This window comes from Ursus arctos, unplaced genomic scaffold, assembly GCF_023065955.2.
Source record: "Ursus arctos isolate Adak ecotype North America unplaced genomic scaffold, UrsArc2.0 scaffold_21, whole genome shotgun sequence".
Classification (NCBI taxonomy): Eukaryota; Metazoa; Chordata; class Mammalia; order Carnivora; family Ursidae; genus Ursus; species Ursus arctos.
In genome coordinates, this window is record NW_026622886.1 from 43,430,373 (window position 1) to 43,451,573 (window position 21,201).

The 21,201-nt window shown below is 42.9% G+C and overlaps 1 protein-coding gene across 1 annotated transcript in view; it reads left to right on the forward strand.

The window, feature by feature from the left end:
• GNS (glucosamine (N-acetyl)-6-sulfatase) overlaps positions 1-21,201 on the forward strand; it is a 60,803-nt gene that overhangs the window by 34,011 nt on the left and 5,591 nt on the right. Inside the window, exons 11-12 of the mRNA XM_026500105.4 lie at positions 18,550-18,657; positions 19,586-19,696. Coding sequence (XP_026355890.1) covers positions 18,550-18,657; positions 19,586-19,696 — 219 coding nt within the window. The remainder of the gene's footprint in view (positions 1-18,549; positions 18,658-19,585; positions 19,697-21,201) is intronic.

Sequence of the window (21,201 nt, forward strand, 5' to 3'; positions counted from 1 at the left end):
TGCTTCCATGGCTCAGTGTTGACAGAGTAGGTACTTAAGAGGAGTTAGTGGCTTCTGAACTCTCCTGTGACATTAGATTTCTGAGCCCTTGACCTGCAAGGGATTGTTCAGGGTTCATTATAGCATAGTGGGTTAGGAAACGCATTCCTGTCTCTGCATCCCCCTTTGCAGGCAGCTGTGGCACTCTGAAGCCATGCACAGGCTGTCTCTCGTTCCCACTGTGCGCATCAGGTTATGTGGGTCCACTTACGTCCTTAGTGCACAGTTCTGAGACTAGCATTCATAAGGAACGTTTTCCCTCCCCAACTAGGAATTAAGAATTTGTATTTGCAGTAAGTACTCACATGATGTTAATGCTGCTGGGGGAGGGTGGAGCACCTGGAGAACCACTGTTTCAGAGGTGCTTCTCACATTTTACTGTGCATATGAATCACCAGTGGATCTTATTAAAATGCAGACCATGGCTCATTAAGGATAAGAGTAGGGCCTGAGATTGTACATTTCTAACAAGTTCCCAGGAATTGCTGGCAGACTACTGTTGAAAATCCAACTGAGTAAATTTAAAGATCAAATTGGCTTCATTCAGTGATTCATTATTTGGGCAGCATCTCATCCGGTAATAGAAAGGAACTCCACCAAGCTGTAAAAAATGAAAGGTTCTTAAAGAAAGGGGGCAGAAAAAAATTATTAGCAAAGAATGCATTGTTTCAGGCAAGGTTGCCCTCCTAAGTGGAATGAAAGGACCCAATGGGCAGATTACCTCACTAGTACTAACCAGATAATTCCAGGTTGACTGATTAAAGTTAAGGAGGATGGGGAAGGACGGGGGGCGGGGGGACTATAATTAGGTTAGGTATTGAATCTTGGTTTGCTGGCATGGGGTTTAGCACAAGTGACTCCATTTTGGGCCTGTTGTCTCTTTTTTAACAGTTTACGCCCCCCCCCTTTTTTTTTGGCCTTGTTTTTTATTTTTATTTATTTTTTATTATGTTAGTCACCATACAGTACATCATTAGTTTTTCATGTAGTGTTCCATGATTCATTGTTTGCGTATAACACCCAGTGCTCCATGCAATACGTGCCCTCCTTAATACCCATCACCGGGCTAGCCCATCTCCTCCACCCCCCTCCCCTCTAAAACCCTTTTTGTTTCCCGGAGTCCATAGTCTCTCATGGTTCATTTCCCCCTCTGTTTACCCCCCTTCATTTTTCCCTCCTCCTAATGATCTCCTTGCTATTCCTTATGTTCCACAAATGAGTGAAACCATATGATAATTGTCTTTCTCTGCTTGACTTATTTCACTTAGCATAATCTCCTCCAGTCCCGTCCATGTCGATGCAAATGTTGGGTAATCATTCTTTCTGATGGCTGAGTAATATTCCATTGTATATATGGACCACATCTTTATCCATTCATCTGTTGAAGGGCATCTCGGCTCCTTCCACAGTTTGGCTATTGTGGACAATGCTGCTATGAACATTGGGTTGCATATGGCCCTTCTTTTCACTACATGTATGTCTTTGGGGTAAATACCCAGTAGTGCAATTGCTGGGTCATAGGGTAGCTCTATTTTTAACTTTCTGAGGAACCTCCACACTGTTTTCCAAAGTGGCTGTACCAACTTGCATTCCCACCAACAGTGAAAGAGGGTTCCCCTTTCTGCACATCCTCTTCAACATTTGTTTCTTGCCTTGTCAATTTTTGCCATTCTAACTGGTGTAAGGTGGCATCTCTATATGGTTTTGATTTGAATTTCCCTGATGGCTAATGATGTTGAACATTTTTTCATGTGTCTTAGCCATTCGTAGGTCTTCACTGGAAAAGTGTTCATATCTTCTGCCCATTTTTTGATTTGATTATTTGTTTCTTGGGTGTTGAGTTTGAGAAGTTCTTTATAGATCTTGGATACTAGCCCTTTATCTGTAGTGTCATTTGCAAATATCTTCTCCCATTCCGTGGGTTTCCTCTTTGTTTCGTTGACTGTTTCCTTTGCTGTATAGAAGCTTTTCATCTTGATGAAGTCCCAAAAGTTCATTTTTGCTTTTGTATCCCTTGCCTTTGGAGATACATCATGAAAGAAGTTGCTGTGGCCGATGTCAAAGAGGTTACAGCCTACATTTTCCTCTGTAATTTTGATGGATTCCTGTCTCACATCGAGGTCTTTCATCCATTTGGAGTTTATCTTTGTGTATGGTGTGAGAGAGTGGTCAAGTTTCATTCTTCTGTATATAGCTGTCCAATTTTCCCAGCACCATTTATTGAAGAGACTGTCTTTTTTCCATTGGATGTTTTTTCCTGCTTTGTCAAAAATTAGTTGACCATAGAGTCGAGCGTCCATTTCTGGAGTCTGTATTCTGTTCCATTGGTCTGTGTGTCTGTTTTTGTGTCAGTACCATGCTGTCTTGGTGATCACAGCTTTGTAGTATAGCTTGAAATCAGGCAACGTGATGTCCCCAGCTTTGTTTTTCTTTTTCAACATTTCCTTGGCGATTCAGGGTCTTTTCTGATTCCACACAAATTTTAGGATTGTTTGTTCCAGCACCCTGAAAAATGTCGTTGGTATTTTGATCAGGATAGCATTGAAAGTGAGATTTCTCTGGTTAGCATGGACATTTTAACTATGTTTATTCTTCCGATCCATGAGCATGGAATGTTTTTCCATCTTTTTGTGTCTTCTTCAGTGTCTTTCATCAGCGTTCCATAGTTTCTAGGGTATAGATCCTTTACCTCTCTGGTTAAGTTTATTCCAAGATATCTTATGGTTTTTGGTGTATTGTAAATTGAATTGATTCCCTAATTTCTCTTTCTTCAGTCTCATTATTCGTGTATAGAAATGCAACTGCTTTCTGTGCATTGATTTTGTATCCTGCCACGTTACTACATTGTTGTATGAGTTCTAGTAATTTGGGGGTGGAGTCTTTTGGGTTTTCCACATAAAGTATTATGTCATCTGTGAAGAGAGAGAGTTTGACTTCTTCTTTGGCAATTTGAATGCATTTTATTCTTTTTGTTGTCTGATTGCTGTTGCTAGGACTTCTAGTACTATGTTGAACAATAATGGTGAGAGTGGGCATCCTTCTTGTGTTCCTGATCTTAAGGGAAAGGCTCTCAGCTTTTCCCCATCGAGAATGATATTCACTGTAGGCTTTTCATAGATGGTTATTATGAAATTGAGGAATGTGCCCTCTATCCCTACACTCTGAAGGGTTTTAAACAGGAAAGGATGCTGTATTTTGTCAAATGCTGCTTCTGCATCAATCGAGAGGACTATATGATTCTTGTCTCTTAATGTGTTCTATCACACTGATTGATTTGCGAATGTTGAACCATCCTTGCATCCCAGGGATGAATCCCACTTGATCATGATGGATAATCCTTTTAATGTACTGTTGGATCCTATTAGCTAGGATTTTGTTGAGAATTTTGGCATCCATATTCATCAGGGATATAGGTCCGGAATTCTCCTTTTTGATGGGATCTTTGCCTGGTTTTGGGATCAAGGTAATGCTGGCCTCATAGAATGAGTTTGCAAGTTTTCCTTCTGTTTCTATTTTTTGAAACAACTTCAGGAGAATAGGTGTTATTTTTTCTTTGAATGGTAGCATTCCCCAGGGAATCCATGAGGCCCTGGACTCTTGTTTTTTGGGAGGTTTTTGATCACTGCTTCAATCTCTTCACTGGTTATCGGCCTATTTAGATTGTCAATTTCTTTCTGTTTCAGTCTTGGTAGTTTATAGGTTTCCAGGAAGGCATCCATTTCTTCCAGGTTGCTTAATTTATTGGCATATAGTTGTTGATAATAGTTTCTAATGATTGTTTCTATTTCCTTGGCGTTAGTCGTGATCTCTCCCCTTTTCATTCATGATTTTATTAATTTGGGTCCTTTCTCTATTTTTTTGAATAAGTCTGGCCAGTGGCTTATTGATCTTTTTAATTCTTTCAGAGAACCAGCTTCTAGTTTTGTTGATCTGCTCTACTGTATTTCTGGTTTCTAATTCATTGACCTCTCCTCTAATCTTAATCAGTTTTCTTTTCATGTGTGGCTTAGGCCTGTTTTTTTGTTCCATCTCCAGCTGTTTAAGGTGTGAGTATAAGGACTGCATTTTAGATTTTTCTATTCTTTTGAGTGAGGCTTGGATAGCTATGTATTTTGCCCTTAAGACTGCCTTTGCAGTGTTCCATAGGTTTTGGACCAATGTGTTTTCATTCTCATTGGTTTCCATAAATTGCTTAAGTTGTTATTTAATTTCCTGGTTTACTCAAACATTCTTAAGCAGGATGGTCCTTAGTTTCCAACTGTTTGAGTTTCTTCCAAATTTTTTCTTGTGATTAAGATCCAGTTTCAAAGCATTGTGGTCTGAGAATATGCAGGGAATAATCTGTCTTTCGGTATCGGTTGAGACCTGTTTTATGACCCAGTATATGGTCTATTCTGGAGAAAGTTCCTTGTGCGTTCAAAAAGAATGAGTATTCTGTTGTTTTAGGGTGGAGTGTTCTGTAATATGTGAGGTCCATTTGGTCCAGTGTGTCATTCAAAGGTCTTGTTTCTTTATTGATTTTCTGCTTAGATGATCTATTGCTGAGAGTGGAGTGTTGAGGTCCTCTTCTATTAATGTGTTATTGTCTATATGACTCTTTATTCTGGTTAACAGTTGGCTTATGTAGTTGGCTGCTCCCCTGTTGGGGGCATAGATATTTATAATTGTTAGATCCTCTTGTTGGATATACCCTTTAAGAATAATTTAGTGTCCTTCTGTATCTCTAACTACAGTCTTTAGCTTAAAATCTAATTGGTCTTGGGGCGCCTGGGTGGCTCAGTCGTTAAGTGTCTGCCTTCAGCTCAGGGTATGATCCTGGTGTTCTGGGATCGAGCCCCACATCAGGCTCCTCTGCTGGGAGCCTGCTTCTTCCTCTCCCACTCCCCCTGCTTGTGTTCCCTCTCTCGCTGGCTGTCTCTCTCTCTGTCAAATAAATAAATAAAATCTTTTAAAAAATCAAATCAAATCAAATCAGATCTAGTTGGTCTGATATGAGAATTGTTACCCCAGCTTTCTTTTGAGGTCTGTTGGCATGAGAAATGGTTCTCCATCCCTTCACTTTCAGTCTGGATGTATCTTTAGGTTCACAGTGAGTCTCTTGTATACAACATATGGATAGGTCATGTCTTTTTTATCCACTCTGCAACCGTGTGTTGTTTTATGGGAGCATTTAGGCCATTCACATTGGAGATATGATTTTAATGTCATGTTGCCTGTGAAGTCATTGTTTCTATAGATTGTCTCTGTACATTTCTGTTCTGTATCACTCTTGGGGTCTTTCTACTTTTATAGAACTCCCCCTTAATATTTCTTGTAGGGCTGGCTTGGTGGTCACATATTCTTTCAGTTTCTGCCGGTCTTGGAAGCTCCTTGTCCCTCCATCCATTCTGAATGACAGCCTTGCTAGATACAGTATCCTTGGCTGCATGTTCTTCTCACTTAGTGCTCTGAATATGTCTTGCCAGCCCTTCCTGGCTTGCCAGGTCTCTGTAGACAGGCCTGATGTTATTCTGATGTTCCTCCCTCTGTACGTGAGGAATCTCTTCCCCCTGTCCGCTTTCAAGATTATTTCCTTGGATCTAAGATTTGCAAATTGTATTATTACATGTCATGGTGTTGGTATGTTCTCATTGATCTTGCGAGGGGTCCTCTCTACCTCTTGGACATGAATGCTTGTTTCCTTCACCAGATTAGGGAAGGTCTCAGCTACAGTTTGTTCCAATATCTCTTCTAGACCTCTCTCTTTCTCCTCCCCCTCGGGGATCCCGATAATTCTGACATTGGAACATTTCATTGAGTCATAATCTCCCAAAGCTTTTTTTCATGAAATTGGAGGGTTTTTTCTCCATGTTACTTTTCTTTCCTTCTTTTCTATCATCTCATCCTCTAACCAACTAATTTGTTCTTCTGCCTCATTTGCCCTGGCCATCAGAGCATCCAGTTTAGACTGCATTTCACTCATAGAATTCTTAATTTCCGCCAGATGCGTCCTCATTTCAGCCCTTAGAGATTCTATATTTTTGTTAATATTCTTCTCAAGCCTATACATCATCTTGATAATTGTTACTCTGAAATCCATTTTTTTTTAAGATTTTATTTATTCATTTGACACAGAGAGACAGCAAGAGAGGGAACACAAGCAGGGGAAGTGGGAGAGGGAGAAGCAGGCTTCCCAGTGGAGCAGGGAGCCCGATGCGGGACTCGATCCCAGGACCCTGGGATCACGCCCTGAGCTGAAGGCAGACGCTTAACGACTGAGCCACCCAGGCGCCCCTGAAATCCATTTCTGACATCTTGGTTATATCCATATCCATTAGTTCTGTGGCAGAGGCCACAGTCTCTGTTTCTTTCCTTTTTTGGGGGTTTCTCCTCCGTGTCATTCTGATGAGGTATGGTTGCGGGGATATACAGAGTCCAAATTATTGACCAAGACCCAAGCAAGATGCACCTGTTTTATAGGGACCTAAGGGATGTGGGCCTCTTGTTCTTTCAGGCTGCCTTCTGGGGGTAGGGGCCTGCCGCACTGATACTCAGGCAACCCTGTTTGGGCAGAGTTGCCCTGCCCCCTGTGGGGGGCGGGGGTGATGGGCACAGTGAGAACCGGTTTTTTGGGGGGCTTCTGTTCTCTGGTGGCTTTCCCTGGCGGCTTTCTGTGTGTCTTCTGAGAGTCAGAGCAGCAGTGACCGTATCCAAATCTCTGTGTCAGAACAGAGAGATCACAGTCTGCTCTCCACTGAGCTCTCCAGGCCACACTGACTCCGTTTCTGTCGGTGCTACTAAAAATCCGCAGCGCCCTGGTTTGTGCGCCCCACAGCCGCTCTCCCTGCCCTCACTTCCAGGGCCGCCCGTCTCTGCCCTTTGCGCTTCTAACACCGCCAGCCACCTCCGTTTTGCACACACGCTCCCGAGCTCCAGGTTTCAGTCTGGTTTCCCCGCTGCTACCGGTCTGTGAGTGCGGCCGCTCCCCAGTGCAGGAGGTTTCTGCCTTCCCGGTGACCGAGCTCGGCGGCTCCCTCCCCCTTCCGTTTATCTTCCAATATCTGCGCGCAGCCTCTCGGCTCCCCGCTGCATACCTCGCGACCCAGTGCCGGAGATGTTCGTTTGTAGAGATCCAGACGTATCTTCTTACATCTCAGGCTGATTTTGTGGGTATTCAGGATGGTCTGGTAGATATCCAGCTCTGTTCAGGGGACCGGCTGAAATAGGGTCCCCTACACTCCTCCGCCATCTTTCCCTCCTCCAGTTTACCCCCTTTTGATCAGACTCAGCTTAACTGAGAGATGTGGTAATAATTTAAGGCATGAGTGTTACTCTCGGCTTTTGCTCTATAGTTCTCGCAGGTTTTGCCCATCCTTTGTGTGGTATTCATAGGTCATGATATCATTTGCTTAATCTCTGTGATATTCACAAGCCACGACTTCAGGTTCAAAATCTTTAAGTCAGTCACTCTGTTTATTCCTTTTCTGACATTCTAGTCTTGGGGAGGTCATTTGCTTGATGGTTAGTGGCTGTGAACACATATTTAAAGCTTTTGAGAGAATACAGTGCACCAGGAAGATGATTATTAACAGGATAATTCCCAATGTTTGGAGTCCCCAAGACCCAGACCAATCAAAATCAGTCAAAGAAAGACCCCTCTGAAGGAGTCACTTCTTTGAGCCAAGTGGCTTGCTCCGTTATCTTACACAGCTGGGTTTCAACTTCCCCAGAGGTGTTAATCCAGCAACAGCAGTTGATGTTGGCCATAGCTCAGACACCTCCGTGCTCAGCCAAAATATAATCGGGCTGTTCTATTAACAAGAACAGCTTTGGCCAGAGAGTCTAAGGATCTTTGTTGGACAGCTATTGTCTTAGCAGTGGATTCGGTAATATTTTTCAGTTAAGGTTTCTAATCATATTCTAATTTATATTTACTGAGAACCAGAGAAGTATGCCCCTGCAAAAGAAGGTGAATTCTGAGTCATGATTGTCTCCTGGAAATTTCTTTCTGACTTGATGTATATATCCAAGGGAGTCAACCAATGAGGTATCACAGTTCGTTGTGGAAAATTAGTGGCACAGCTAGATAACCTAAGACATTGTCCAGCTATGTGCCAGCTATCTAGGCGTTCCTAGGCCCAAGGAGAGTGATAACCACAGACAAAGACAAACCCTGTCGGGGTTCAGACCATCTCCATTAAAGTGGTTGTATTAATGGATTTGTTCACAGACTCTGCTGCATTGACCCATTCAAGCCAAGGGTCAGTTAGGTTTTCAGCACAGATGGGAAGAAAATCTCCTAGCTTGAAACAGGGTCATTTTAAATGCCTTGCAAAGGTATGTGCTGCTGGTGAGATCTTTGAGTGAAAAAGGGACAGGTCTGACCTACATAATCATGAGAGCGTAGGGTACAGGTATACTAAGATTTACATAGATACTTGTGTCCAGGCACATAGCAGTTAGGGAAAACGATAAAAACAAGGCACGGGATGTTCTAGCCGTTAGAGTTGAACTTGGCAAAAAGCTTTTTGAACGGGGTGGCGTGGGGGAGCGTGGGTAGTAAAGTAGTAATTGGGAAGAGGAGACAAACTGGTCACAGGGAAGACCAGGGGATCTCTAGCCTCATGGATAGATCACAATCTTTGATGACAAAGCCAGGAGTCTGAAAGGTTACCTTCCTTAGCACTGACCCAGGAGATAACAGATCGAGGGTGTTATCTTTCCAGGCTAAGACCAGAGTAAAGGAAAGACGGAGAAGGAAAAAAAGTTTCATGTTCAGTTAAAGTATGAAGTCTTGACCCAGGGGTAAGCAGTCTGCTTTCATATCACCTGCCTCTCTGCCTCATCAGTTTGACACGGAGGTTTCCGGTGTCTGTGCAGGACCAGATGTCAGGTGGAGCCTTCTTTAGCAGTGTCAGTGGTCAAGACCCACTTGGTAAGGTCCTTTCCAGTAGGTTTGAAGGCTATTTTCTTATGATGTTTCCAGAATACTCAGTCACCAGGCTCTAGACTGTGACTAGCAGGATCCTTTGAATTGGGATCCGGGAAAGCTTCACTAACCTATTGATGATACGCGTTAGCATAAGACATTAAAGACTTGCAGTAGCTAGTCAGACCGGCTTGAAACAACAAGGGACCAGCAGAAAGCTGTATACCAGTAGACATTGGTCTGCCACTGACTGTCTCATGTGGAGTGAGTTTAAGTTTCCCAGAGGGGGGTACTGTGAATAGTCGGCAAGGCCAGAGGCACCAAACACCTTAGGTCAAAGAAATACAGTCATTTCAGCAAGTTAAGAGATCTTAAGTGTGTGGATCCCATTAGTTCTCTCAACCGTGCCTGATATAATCACGGGTGATTGGCACAGTGATCATTTCAAGAGGTTTGCAAGACTTTAAGGTTGTATGATTTGCCCAGTGAGGTGGGCGCCTCAGTCACTGGAAATTATAGAAGGTATACCGGAAGTGGAAAACATGTTTGTAATGGTCTCTTTGCTACTGTAAGGGCATCAGCCTTGCAGCAGGGAAAGGCTTCAACCTATCTGGAAGGCATGCACACAAGAACATACGGATAACCTGTACCAGCTGGCGACTGAATGAAGTCCAGTTGCAGTTGTTCAAAGGGGCCAGAAGGAAGAAGTTTGAGGCCTCTGGGAACAAAAATCATTTTCCCAAGATGGCAGACCTAATAGGTGAGACATTTAGATGCAGTTGAGGCGGTGGGAGCAGAAAGAGCTCACAGGACGTTGGTCTGGGTGCAGGAGTGTTGGGTCGGTTCCGAATTGAGAAGACTTGAAGCTGTGTTTGGAGTTTACAGCAAAATGTCATTTGCTAAAGTTAAATTCACTGAGGCTTCTGCAGCTGCAGCCTTATGGTGGCTGGAACAGGCTCTAGCCGTGGAATCTGTTTGCTGGAACAGGCAATAACAGGCCTGTGTTTATTCTCCTGTTCTTGCAGGAGCATTCCCACTGCTTGGTTATTTCTTCCATGCACAAATGAGGTGAAAGGGTTGGGTTTGGTAATGCTAGGGCAGGTGAATCTTCTAGTGCTTTTTTTTGTCTTAAAAAGGCCTTCTCATGTTTGTCTTCCCATGCAAGGGGTTCAGGGACTGAAATTTTAGTAAATTCATAAGAGTGGGGAAGAAAAATTAGAAACCCATAATGTGTAATAGCCAGCTAGGTTAGAAATCCACAAAGCTGTGCTCAGCTTAATCCTTTTTCGAAATAGCTAGATTCCTTTAGTGCTTAATTATGGCCTGGGTAATCAACAGTGTCTAGAAATAATTGTGGTTTTTTCCTCAGAGACTTTATGTCCCTTTTCAGCGAACTGCTACAGCAAGTAAATGGAATCCTTTAGGGACACCTCTTTGGTAACAGCATAGAAAGAAATGGTATGCATCCTATAGAAGGACTGATTTCCCAGGGAACTGGAGGATAGTGAAATCTTGGTGGAGTGTATGGGGATAGTGAGGGACTTTGATGAATCCTTGATGCCTGACTGTGCAGGTATATTATTGATTGTTCCAAGTAAAAGAAATTGATACTGGCTGTTGAAGTCCACAGAGATGCTGGAAAAGGCTGAACAAGTCTACAACAGTGAACCATTTGAGTCTGGTAGAACTTGTGACAAAAGGGTGTTTGGGTTTGGAACAACTGGGAAATAGGGAATAACTCATTAATAGCTCTCAAGTCCTGGGCAAGTTGCCATCCCCTCCCATTATGTTTCCAGACTGGCAAAATTCTGCATGTTGCCGGGCCTGGAACAGGGAATGAATAACCCCTGGGCAAGGTGTGAGGCTTTGTATGGCCTCAGGCCTTAATGGATATTAGGGCAGTACAGGAGTAGATTTAGTTCTGTCTGAATTTCTGTAGGCTCTGTACTTGTTATTCCCCAATGTCAGAATTAGAAGTGGCCCACAGATTTTTCAGGCATTTCAGTTAAATTAGGGGATTTCTGTTGGAATTCTTCCTCATCTGTATCAAAGACCAGTCATAAAGAATGTAAGATCAGGTTCAGGTTGGTCAGGAAATTCTAAGGTGAGGTCACATTAGAAGCAAAATTTATTAGCCCTTTTAATTTAGAAAGGAGATCTCTACCTAATAAATTGGGGCTGTATCACAGAGCAAAAAAAGGCGGCTTTTTAGTAAAAGGTCCTAAGTCATTTGTACTGGTCGAGATAGAAACTGTGTCTGAACTTTATGAGATACCCCTACTATATAAACCTTCTTTTCACTCTGAGGGATTTGTTGTCCTATGAGTGGGGTTTATTATTTTTTTTTAAGATTTTATTTATTTATTTTAGAGAGATCGTGCTTGCAAGCAGGAGGAGGGGCGGGGGGGAAAGAGAGAATCTGAAGTGGACTCTGCGCTGAGCACAGAGTTTGATGTGAGGCTCAATCCCAAGACCCTGAGATCATAACTTGAGCTGAAATCAAGAGTCGGTCATGCTTAACCAACTGAGCCACCCAGGTGCCCCAAGAGTCGGGTTTAAAGTAGAAAGTGTAGGGGCGCCCGGGTGGCGCAGTCGTTAGGCGTCTGCCTTCAGCTCAGGGCGTGATCCCGGCGTTCTGGGATCGAGCCCCACATCAGGCTCCTCTGCTAGGAGCCTGCTTCTTCCTCGCCCACTCCCCCTGCTTGTGTTCCCTCTCTCGCTGGCTGTCTCTCTCTGTCAAATAAATAAATAAAATCTTTAAAAAAATAAATAAAAATAAAAAATAAAGTAGAAAGTGTAGTCCTGGTATCTACCAGAATTTAGCAAAGAATGTGATTAATTTTATTTTCCCCTTATATGTTTAGGGTATTACTGATACCAGTTTACTGGAGGGTCCCTTGGAGCTCTGTCAGGTTTGGGAATGGCCCATGTGGGAGCTCTTCCTTGGGGACATTGAGGAATTTGTGTAGGACATTTGAGGACAGTTTCTCTGAAGTGCCCCAGTTGATTACAAATGAGGTAATGGACCCCGGGCCAGCTATTTGATGATGGACTTTCTAGGACGGTATGATGTGGGAGACCCGATAAGACCATTAAGGTGGCTGTTCTTTATGATTTTGGTCCAAGTCCTCTCAAAGTGTTTAGTTATGGTCACAGGTTCACTCAAGCCAGTGGCCTCTCATCCTGTATTCTGCCTTTTCATTAACCCACTCATTTCAGGAAATAATCCATTTACAAATAGGACGGCCTGAGCAGGTTGTATGGAATCAGGAGAGCCATAGGAAGAACACTGCCAAACAGGCTTTAGATTCTGCCATAGATTCATCTTTTATTTTCATGTTTGAGTAACAGACCAATTAGTGCAGGCAGGGAAGACTGTAGGAATGGCTTTTAATTGGTTGGTTTTTTTTTTTTTTTTAATGTATTGCTTAGTTCAGTTTACTGGTATTTTGTTGAAGGTTTTTGCATTTATGTTCATTAAGGATATTGGCCTATAGTGTGTGTGTGTGTGTGTGTGTGTGCGTGTGTGTGTGTGTGTGTGTGTGTGTGTGTGGTATCTTTGTCTGGTTTTGGTATCCAGGTAATGTAGCGTTATAGAATGAGAAATTCAGAAGCATTCCTTCCTCTTTGGTTTTTGGAATGGTTTGAGGAGGATACATATTAACTCTTCTTTAAATATTTGGTAGAATTCACCTGTGAAGCCATCTGGTCTCACACTTTTGTTCGGTGGGAGTTTTTTGATTACTGATTCAGTTTCCTTACTAGTAATTGGTCTGTTTAGATTTCCTGCTTCTTGATTCAGTCTTGGAAAATTGTGTGTTCCTAGGAATTCATCCATTTCTTCTAGGTTGTCCCTTTTGGTGTAACTTCTCTTTCACTTCTGATTTTATTTATTTGGACCGTCTATATTTTTTTCTTGAGTCTAAACATTTACCAATTTTGTTTATCTTTTCAAAGAACCAGCTTTTAGTTTCTCTGATCTTTTCTATTGTTTTTTTAGTCTCAGTTTCATTTATTTGTGCTCTGATCTTTATTATTTCCTTTATTCTACTAATTTTGGGCTTTGTTCGTGTTTTAGTTTCTTAGGGTGTAAGGTTAGATTGAGATTTTTCTTGTTGCTTGAGATGAGCCTTATCACTATAAACTTATCTTTCTTTTTAAAAAAAATTATTTGAGAGCAAGCGAGCATTGGGGGAGAGAAGGCAGCAGCAGGTAGAGGGAGGAGCAGACTCCCCGCTGAGCAGGGAGCCCAATGTGGGCCTCGATCCCAGAACCCTGGGATCATGACCTGAGCCGAAGGCAGCCGCTTAACCGACTGAGCCACCCAGGCGCCCTAAACTTCTCTCTCAAAATTGTATTTGTGGTGTCTTCTACGTCTTGAACTATTGTGCTTCCATTTCCATTTGTCTCAAGGTATTTTTTTCCTCTTATTTCTTTGTTGACCCATTGGTTGTTTCGTAGGATATTGCTCTTAGCCTGCACATGTGTTTCTTCCAGTTTTTATCTTTTTTGTTGTTGTTGAAAGTATTATTGACATATAATAATTTATTACATTTAGTTCCCATCATAGTGATTTGACATATGTATACACACACTGTGAAATGCTTACCGTGGTAAGTGTAGTTTCTGTCACCATTCATGACATTATTGACTATATTCCCTATACTGAATTTTTCATAACTGAAAGTTTGTAACTCAATCTCCTTCACCAACTACACCTACCCCACCCCATTCCCCTCTGGCAACCACCAGTTTTCTGTATGTATGGATCTGATTCTGGGTTTTTGTTTGCTTGTTTTTCTTTTTAAATTCCACATGTAAGTGAAAGCATACAGTATTTGTCTTTCTCTTTTTAACCTATTTCACTTAGCATAATACCCCTTGGGTCCATCCATGCTGTCATAAATGGCAAGATCTCGTTCTTTTTTATGGCTGGGTAGTACTCCATTGTATATGTACACATTTTCTTTATCCATTCATCTGTCGTTGAACACTAAGGTTACTTCTGTATCTTGGCTGTTGTAAATAATGCTGCAGTGAACACAGGGGTGCATATATCTTTTCAATTTAATGTTTTAATTTTCTTCAGGTGAGCACCTAGAAGTGGGACTGCTGTAGTACGGTAGTTGTCTTTAATTTTTGAGGAACCTCCATACTGTTTCCCATAGTAGCTGCACTTCTTGGAGTTGATTTCTAGTTTCATACCATTGTGGTCAGGAAAGATGCTTGATAAAATTTCAGTCCTCTTAAATTTATTGAAACTTGTTTTGTGGCATAACGTGATCTATACTGGAGAATGTTCTGTGTGCACTTGAAAAGAATGTATATTCTGCTTTGGGGATAGAATACTCTGTATGTATCTGTTAAGTCCATCTGGTCTAAGGCGTTGCTTAAGGCCAATGTTTATTGATGGATGGTCTATCCATTGATGTAAGTGGGGTGTTAAAATCCATTACTGTATTACTGTCCATTTATATATTTATGTCTGTTAATAGTGGCTTTATGTATTTAGATGCCTTTATGTTGGTGTACAGACATTTTAAGTATTATGTGATCTTGTTGGATTGATCCCTTTATTACTATGTAGTTCCTTTCTTGGTCTCTTGTTACAGCCTTTGTTTTTTAAAGTCTTCTAAGTATTGCTAACCCAACCTTTAGTTTTCATTTCCATGAAACATCTTTTTTCCATCCCTTTGCTTTCAGTCTGTGTGTGTTCTTTAGATTCGAAGTAAGTCTCTTGTAGGCAGCATATATATGGTCTTGTTTTTATCCGTTCAGCCATCCTGACATACATACCTTTTGGTTGGAGCATTCATTCCATTTACGTTTAAAGTACTTATTGATGGATATGTATTTACATTTTGGTGTGTCTGGTTGTTTTTGTAATTCTTTGTTCTTTTCTTGCTGTCTGCCCTTGTGATTTGGTGACATTCTTTAGTGTTTGTGTTCCTTTCTCTATTTTTTGTGTATCTGTTACAGGTATTTGGTTTGTGGTTATCATATAGCATCCTACGTATACAGCAGTCTGTTGTAAGTTGATGGTTACTTAGGTTCAAGTACATTCTAAAAGCACTACATTTTAACCCGCCCCATTTTTTATATTTTTGATGTCATGTTTTACATCTTATTTTTTGTTATCTCTTGACTGCTTATTGTAGATTTAATGACTTTACTACTTTTGATTTTTAACCTTTACACTAGATATATAGTAGGTGGTTGATTCACTATCTTTACTATGTTTACCAGTGAGCTTTTTTTTCTTGACACTTATTTTGGATGTCTATTTCCTTTGCCAGGTTAGTTAAGTTTTCAGCTTTTATTTCTTCAAGTAGATTTTCTGTCCCTTTCTCTGTCTTCCTCATGGACCCCTATTATGAATGTTACTGTGCTCGATGTTGTCCCATGGATTCCCCTACCCTGTCTTCCAAATCACTGATGCAACTTCTGCAACAATTAATCTGCTGTTGATTTTCTCTAGTGTATTTTTCATTTCGTTTACTGTGTCTTCAGCTCTGATTGTTTGATTATATTTTCTAAGTTCTCACCGTTCATCCAGTTTTCTAATTTGGTGAGCATCTTTATGACATTACTTTGAACTCTTTATCTGGTATATTGTTAATCTCCATTTTGTTTAGTTCTTTTTCTAAGGTTTTTGTCTTGTTCTTTTCTTTGGAACATATTTTGTCTCATTTTGCCTCTTAGTTTGAATATATTTGTTTCTGCATATTAAGTGGATTAGTTACATCTCCCGGTCTTGAAGAAGTGGCTTTAAGCCAAAGGTATCCTAGGGGACCCAGTAGTGCAAACTCCCCCAGTCACCCAAGCCATGCGTCCCAGGGATGTCCCGTGTGTGGGCTGTGTGCACCCTCCTGTCATGGCTGCGTTGCAGTTGGTGTGGACTTCCTGGTGTTCAGGGCAGTTCTCGGGCGCAGGTGGCTGCAGTAGCTGTGGGCAGGGCAGCCTTCCGGTGCTGCTGGCTGCAAAGTCCAGCTGCAGCTGTTGCAGGCACTCTCATGTACGGAGCCTGCCCCCCACCCCAGGGCAGGGGCACTCATGGGGGGAGGGGCGCCAGTGCCAGACAAGGCCTCCCACTGGGTGTGGCACAGCAAGAAGTCACTTGGGATAGGTTCTGGTGCTGGCTGAGGCTGCCTGCCAGGGTGGCAGTGTCAATTATGTTTCTTAAATGAGCAATCTTGTCTACTTGTCCCCATAAGGCCCATTTTAACTCTGGGCTGTTCTTAGTAAGATTGTGCCATTTTTGTAGATACTTGTAACTTCAGAAACCATAGTTTTTAGGTACAAATATGCAGGTGTGCCAGAAGGTGATGCACTTGACTTTTTAGAGTTTCAGTTTTTAATTAGCTAAGACTTTGGATTTCTCAGAGCCAATCTAAATACCTAAAAGGGATGTGCCAGTGGATTGGGGGTTGGTGTTTTACAGTGTACCCTGTTGCATAGAAATTTTCTTGAAGTTGGTGGGTGACCAATTTGTCCTATCACAGGGATCTTCTTGGGATGACGAGCACTGTAAAATACTCATGTCCACCAATTTTTGTGGCTTTTTGGCTTCCAAGATCCTCATTAGCAATAGCTCTTATCTACATAAAAGATGACAAATAAATACCTTAACATACCAGCAGTAGCCAAGAGAGGTTTACTGGGGACTAGCCAAGAGAAGGCCGTGTGCATCACCAGCAATTCCCCAGCGTGGACTAAACCAGCAAATTCCAGCAAACAGGGACTTGGACTGGAAAGAGGTTCCACATAACTGGAGAACTGCAGACTGAACCAAGGGCTGGGGAATTGGGTTCTGAATGGAACATTCTGCCAGCTCAAAGTGACCAGCTAAGCCCTGGACTAGAAAGCCACTTAGACTAGGATCACAACTTAGAACGCAGAGCCCTCAGAAATGGTGAAAGGACCGTGAACTCAAAACTGGGCTTGCAGGGGCGCCTGGCTGGCTTGGTTGGTTGAGCATCTGATTCTTGATCTCAGCTCAGGTGTTGATCTCAGGGTCATGAGTTCAAGCTTTGAATTAAGCTCCATGCTAGGCATGGAGCCTACTTTTAACAACAACAAAAAAAAGTTTTGCAAGTATCATGCCAGTGGTTCTCCTTGTCCCAGAATGCTGTCAGAAGTTTCAGCTCCTGGCACTGCCACCTGATCTGTTAAAAATTTATTCAGTGATTCATGAATCAGGCAGCAACTCATCTATGGATAGAAGGTAACCTCTGCAGAGCTGTAGAAAAGGAAAAGTTTTTTAAGGTGGAAAGGGGGTGGATAATGGAAATTATGAGCAAAGAATGCATTGTTTCAGGTAAGGTCACCCTCCTGAGGGGAATGGAAGGGCCTATGGGGCAGATTACCTCACTAGGGCTAACCAGGGAATTCCAAGTTGACTGGTGAAAGTTTCATTCCTGGAGGACTGAAACTGCAACTAGGTTAGGTTAGGTATTAAGTTTTGATTTGTTGATGTGGGGTTTAGCACAAGTGGCTCCATTTTAGGCCTGCTGTCTCCTTTTTAACACCACAAACCAGACTTTGACTAGTAAGGCTGTAGACCATTTTAAGCGCACATTCTAACCTGATCTCCCTATCTCCATCTCTCTACTCCATCTCTCGATTCTGCTACTAGGATGACTTTTCTAAAGCACAGCCTTGATTGTGTTCCTTCCCTGGTTAAAAACCTCCCACTGCTTCCTACCACCTGTTATTCTTTACAGAACCAAGGGGGCAGCCTCCTGTCAGCACCTTTTTCTCTCTGGTTGCCGCCCCATCTCTCCAGTCCTTGTCTAAAAGCTGGATTTGGGGAAACCTTACTACCAAGTGTTCTGCTTCCTTCCAGTGCTCATAGTGTCCTTTTGATCCAGAACTTCCTTTTGCTACTTTAGCCGCCTTCCTTTCACCATTTGTGTGCCTGTCTTAAACTCTCCCCTTTCAAATGCTGTTGCTTCTTTCCTTTCACTCCACTAATGTGCAGTGAAATAAATGAGTTCATATTTGTACGGTATCTTCATTCTAACCAAGAACTTTTGTACGTGTTATAATCGTTAGCACACCAGCCATGTTTAGTATTTAATTTTTGTCCTTGTGTGTACTTGGCTATAAATTTCTTCATCAGATGGGTTAGAAGAATTTTTAAGATTTTATTTATTTTAGAGGGAGCACATGGGGGGGGGCAGGCAGAGAGAGGAGGAGAGAAACCCAAGCAGACTCCACGCTGAACAGGGAACCCAATGCAGGGCTGAATCCCACGACCCCAAGATCAGATCTGAGTTGGGCACTTAACCAGCTGCACCACCCAAGTGCCCCTAGAAGAATTCTTACATGGAGTTTACAGTTCGCTTTCCCAACCAGCTTCACAGCAGTGGTCTTGGGAAGTAACTGTTATATGCTTAAAGCATTTGACTGGCAACTGTAAGGGCTTTGTAAATACCAAACATATTTAGAAGCCCTCCTCTGCATCGGGTTTTGCCATCTTCAGCTACCGAATGCGCAGCCCGGTTAGTTGGACTCCCACGTCCCCTCTAGCAGAATATAACTTTGCGATCCTTAGCACAGTCTATACTCCTCACAGAAACCACTTTTGCTCTTCCTTCCAGAAAGGTGCCAGTAACCTGACTTGGCGATCAGATGTCTTGGTGGAATATCAAGGAGAAGGCCGTAATGTCACCGACCCAACCTGTCCTTTGCTGAGTCCTGGAGTGTCTGTGAGTAATAGCTTGAGTTGGCTTAGACGGTTTTACCAGTAGCACGGCAAGGCATTGTTTTAGATGTGTCAAGTATCAAAACCCTTAATCTGAGTCTCGGTCCTCTTTCACTTGATTTTGTCACTTGACTGTAGAGATTAGTAGACAAGGCAAATTTAGTAATCCTGAAAATGATATTTCTGACCTATTATCAGAATGTGCACCTTGAATTCTTCAGTTTTTGTAACAAGCATACCCTGTTCTTGTTTTCCTACCCTTCCCAATAGCAGTACCATTGTTTATGAGGGAGTTATCAGTGGCCTTCAGTAGAGACACGGGGTCACCACAGTTACATGTAACTGCCATCCTAAGCGTCATGCTCGGTGGCAGCCAGGCTGGTCACAAAGGTGGTAAGAGCAGTGTTGGTCTCACTTTGGATAATGGGAAATAGGAAAGTCAACTCCAGAGAGAAGCCTAATACCAAAGCATAAGGAATAGTTAAGAACCAACCAAAAGTTAGTAAGGAAGGCATGAAGAAATAACTTACCTGAAGCTGATTCCACAAATCTCACTTGAGCCTTTGTCTCCAACCCGTTAAGATGACATTTTCAGTATATCTTAGATGTCCCCCTAGGAGATTGATTTCGTCTCCTTACCATTCCATCCCACCCATTCTCCAGGTGCTCGCTACAACAGATTCTTGGCATGAGATTAGCAGACAGTGATGGCAAGAGTCCACAAACAAAACTACCACAACGTGTTCCTTAATCAGGTTAGCCACAGTAAGGAACAAAGCCCCACATCCGTCTTTGATTCACTTCTCTGTGGAAAGTTGCCTCATTTCTGTCCAGTGGTCGGTCTGGCTTGAGCCACCTTGGTAGCCCCTCTAGGCAAGTGGTATATTTTACTACAGAACTATCCTGAGTTAACTTTCTGAACATCCCTACAGCAATGTTTCCCAGACTGCGTCTGTGAAGATGCTTACAACAACACCTATGCCTGTGTGAGGACGCTGTCGGCGCAGTGGGATTTGCAGTACTGTGAGTTTGATGACCAGGAGGTAAGAAGGCCTTCTGCCTCCCCCACCCGCTCGTGTCCTAGTGTCGGTGCTCTGTCGGCTGGGCGTGGTAGCAGAAGAGCAGTTCCAAGGATGTTCCCTAAGGAAGTTAGGGTTCTTATCTTTACTTCCACTTAGGCTTCCTTTAGTTAAGAAAATAGAGAGGCGCCTGGGCGGCTCAGTCAGTTAAGCGTCTGATTCCTGGTTTTGGCCCAGCTCGTGATCTCAGGGTCCCGAGACTGGGCCCCGTGCTCAGCACAGAGTCTGCTTGGGACTTTCTCTCTTCCTCCCCCTCTGCCCTCCCCCCACTCACGTGCTCTTACTCTTTCGCTCTCTCAAATAAATATTAAAAAAAAAAAATTTCCCAAAGCCATACCGTGCTTCTCTGTGCCCTTTCTGGATGGGATTTTCTCCACTCCCATCACCACGCAAATATACGTTAAACACACTGTCCGCTGGTTCAGACTGCTACCTGCCTGGTCTGTTTGATGCCCTGATAGTTTGGGGTCAGAGTAAGACACTTCCAACTTCTGTGGAGGTAAAAGGAGTCAGGACATTTGCTAGAAGGCTTACTGACAACCAGGGTGTTCAGAACTCCTGTCCCCACAACAGTGCAGTCCCGAGCCGCTCCAACAGCTCAGCAGCGGGGCCTCAAAAGCACGACCAGGAGGCTCCCTCCTCCCGCCTTGTGGCTTTTAGCCACCAGAGATCAGAATGGATTGAGGATCTCATGCCCGCCATCCCTTGTGGTTTCGTACTGTTTATCAGCCTGTGCGCATCTGGCAGCCCATGTCTTGCCATATGGAGCCGATGCTCATTGTGTTTCTCAGAAATGGACTTGCTCACCGCTCATTCATGGCTCCTAAGCACTTTGGACAGCAGGCAGAAGAGCAGCGTTCAGAGTCGGTTCTCGTTCCTCCTTCCCCCGTAATGTTTACCTGTCATCTTCCTAGCCTGTCACTTGGAGAATAAAGTACAGAGTTGGGGGCAGGGGGGAATAGTGGTATTAGATCTGTCTAATGTCAGAAATAATGGAATTGTGTCCTTTCCCAATTGGTGTTGGACATCCAAAACTGCTTTTTAAAACAGGAAATTTAACATCTGTACAGCACAGGTTAGAGTACTTTCATATCTATTAATTCTAATGCAAAAATAAGCCTTCAGATGTCAACTCTCACTTCTGTAACAGTATTACCACTGAGTCTACTTTCTGAGACCTTGCTATTTAAGGGTCCTGCATCCTGTTCTCTGCCTTTATTATAAAAAGTAATTAATCTCTCCTCCTGTCTCTGCCTAAAGGCATAGGGTGTGCTGGAGGCCCCTTTCCAGCACGTGGGCCACGGACCTGAAGCCCTTTAACCCCGAGAACAGATGCTCCGTGGTCTCATGTTTACCCTTGGGCTCTCTGAAGATGTTGAGACCAGATAATGTTCTCCTGGGCACTGTGCTTATCCACCTCTTCCCTTCCCATTTAGAAATCATTCACACGAGGAGTACTTCAAATATTA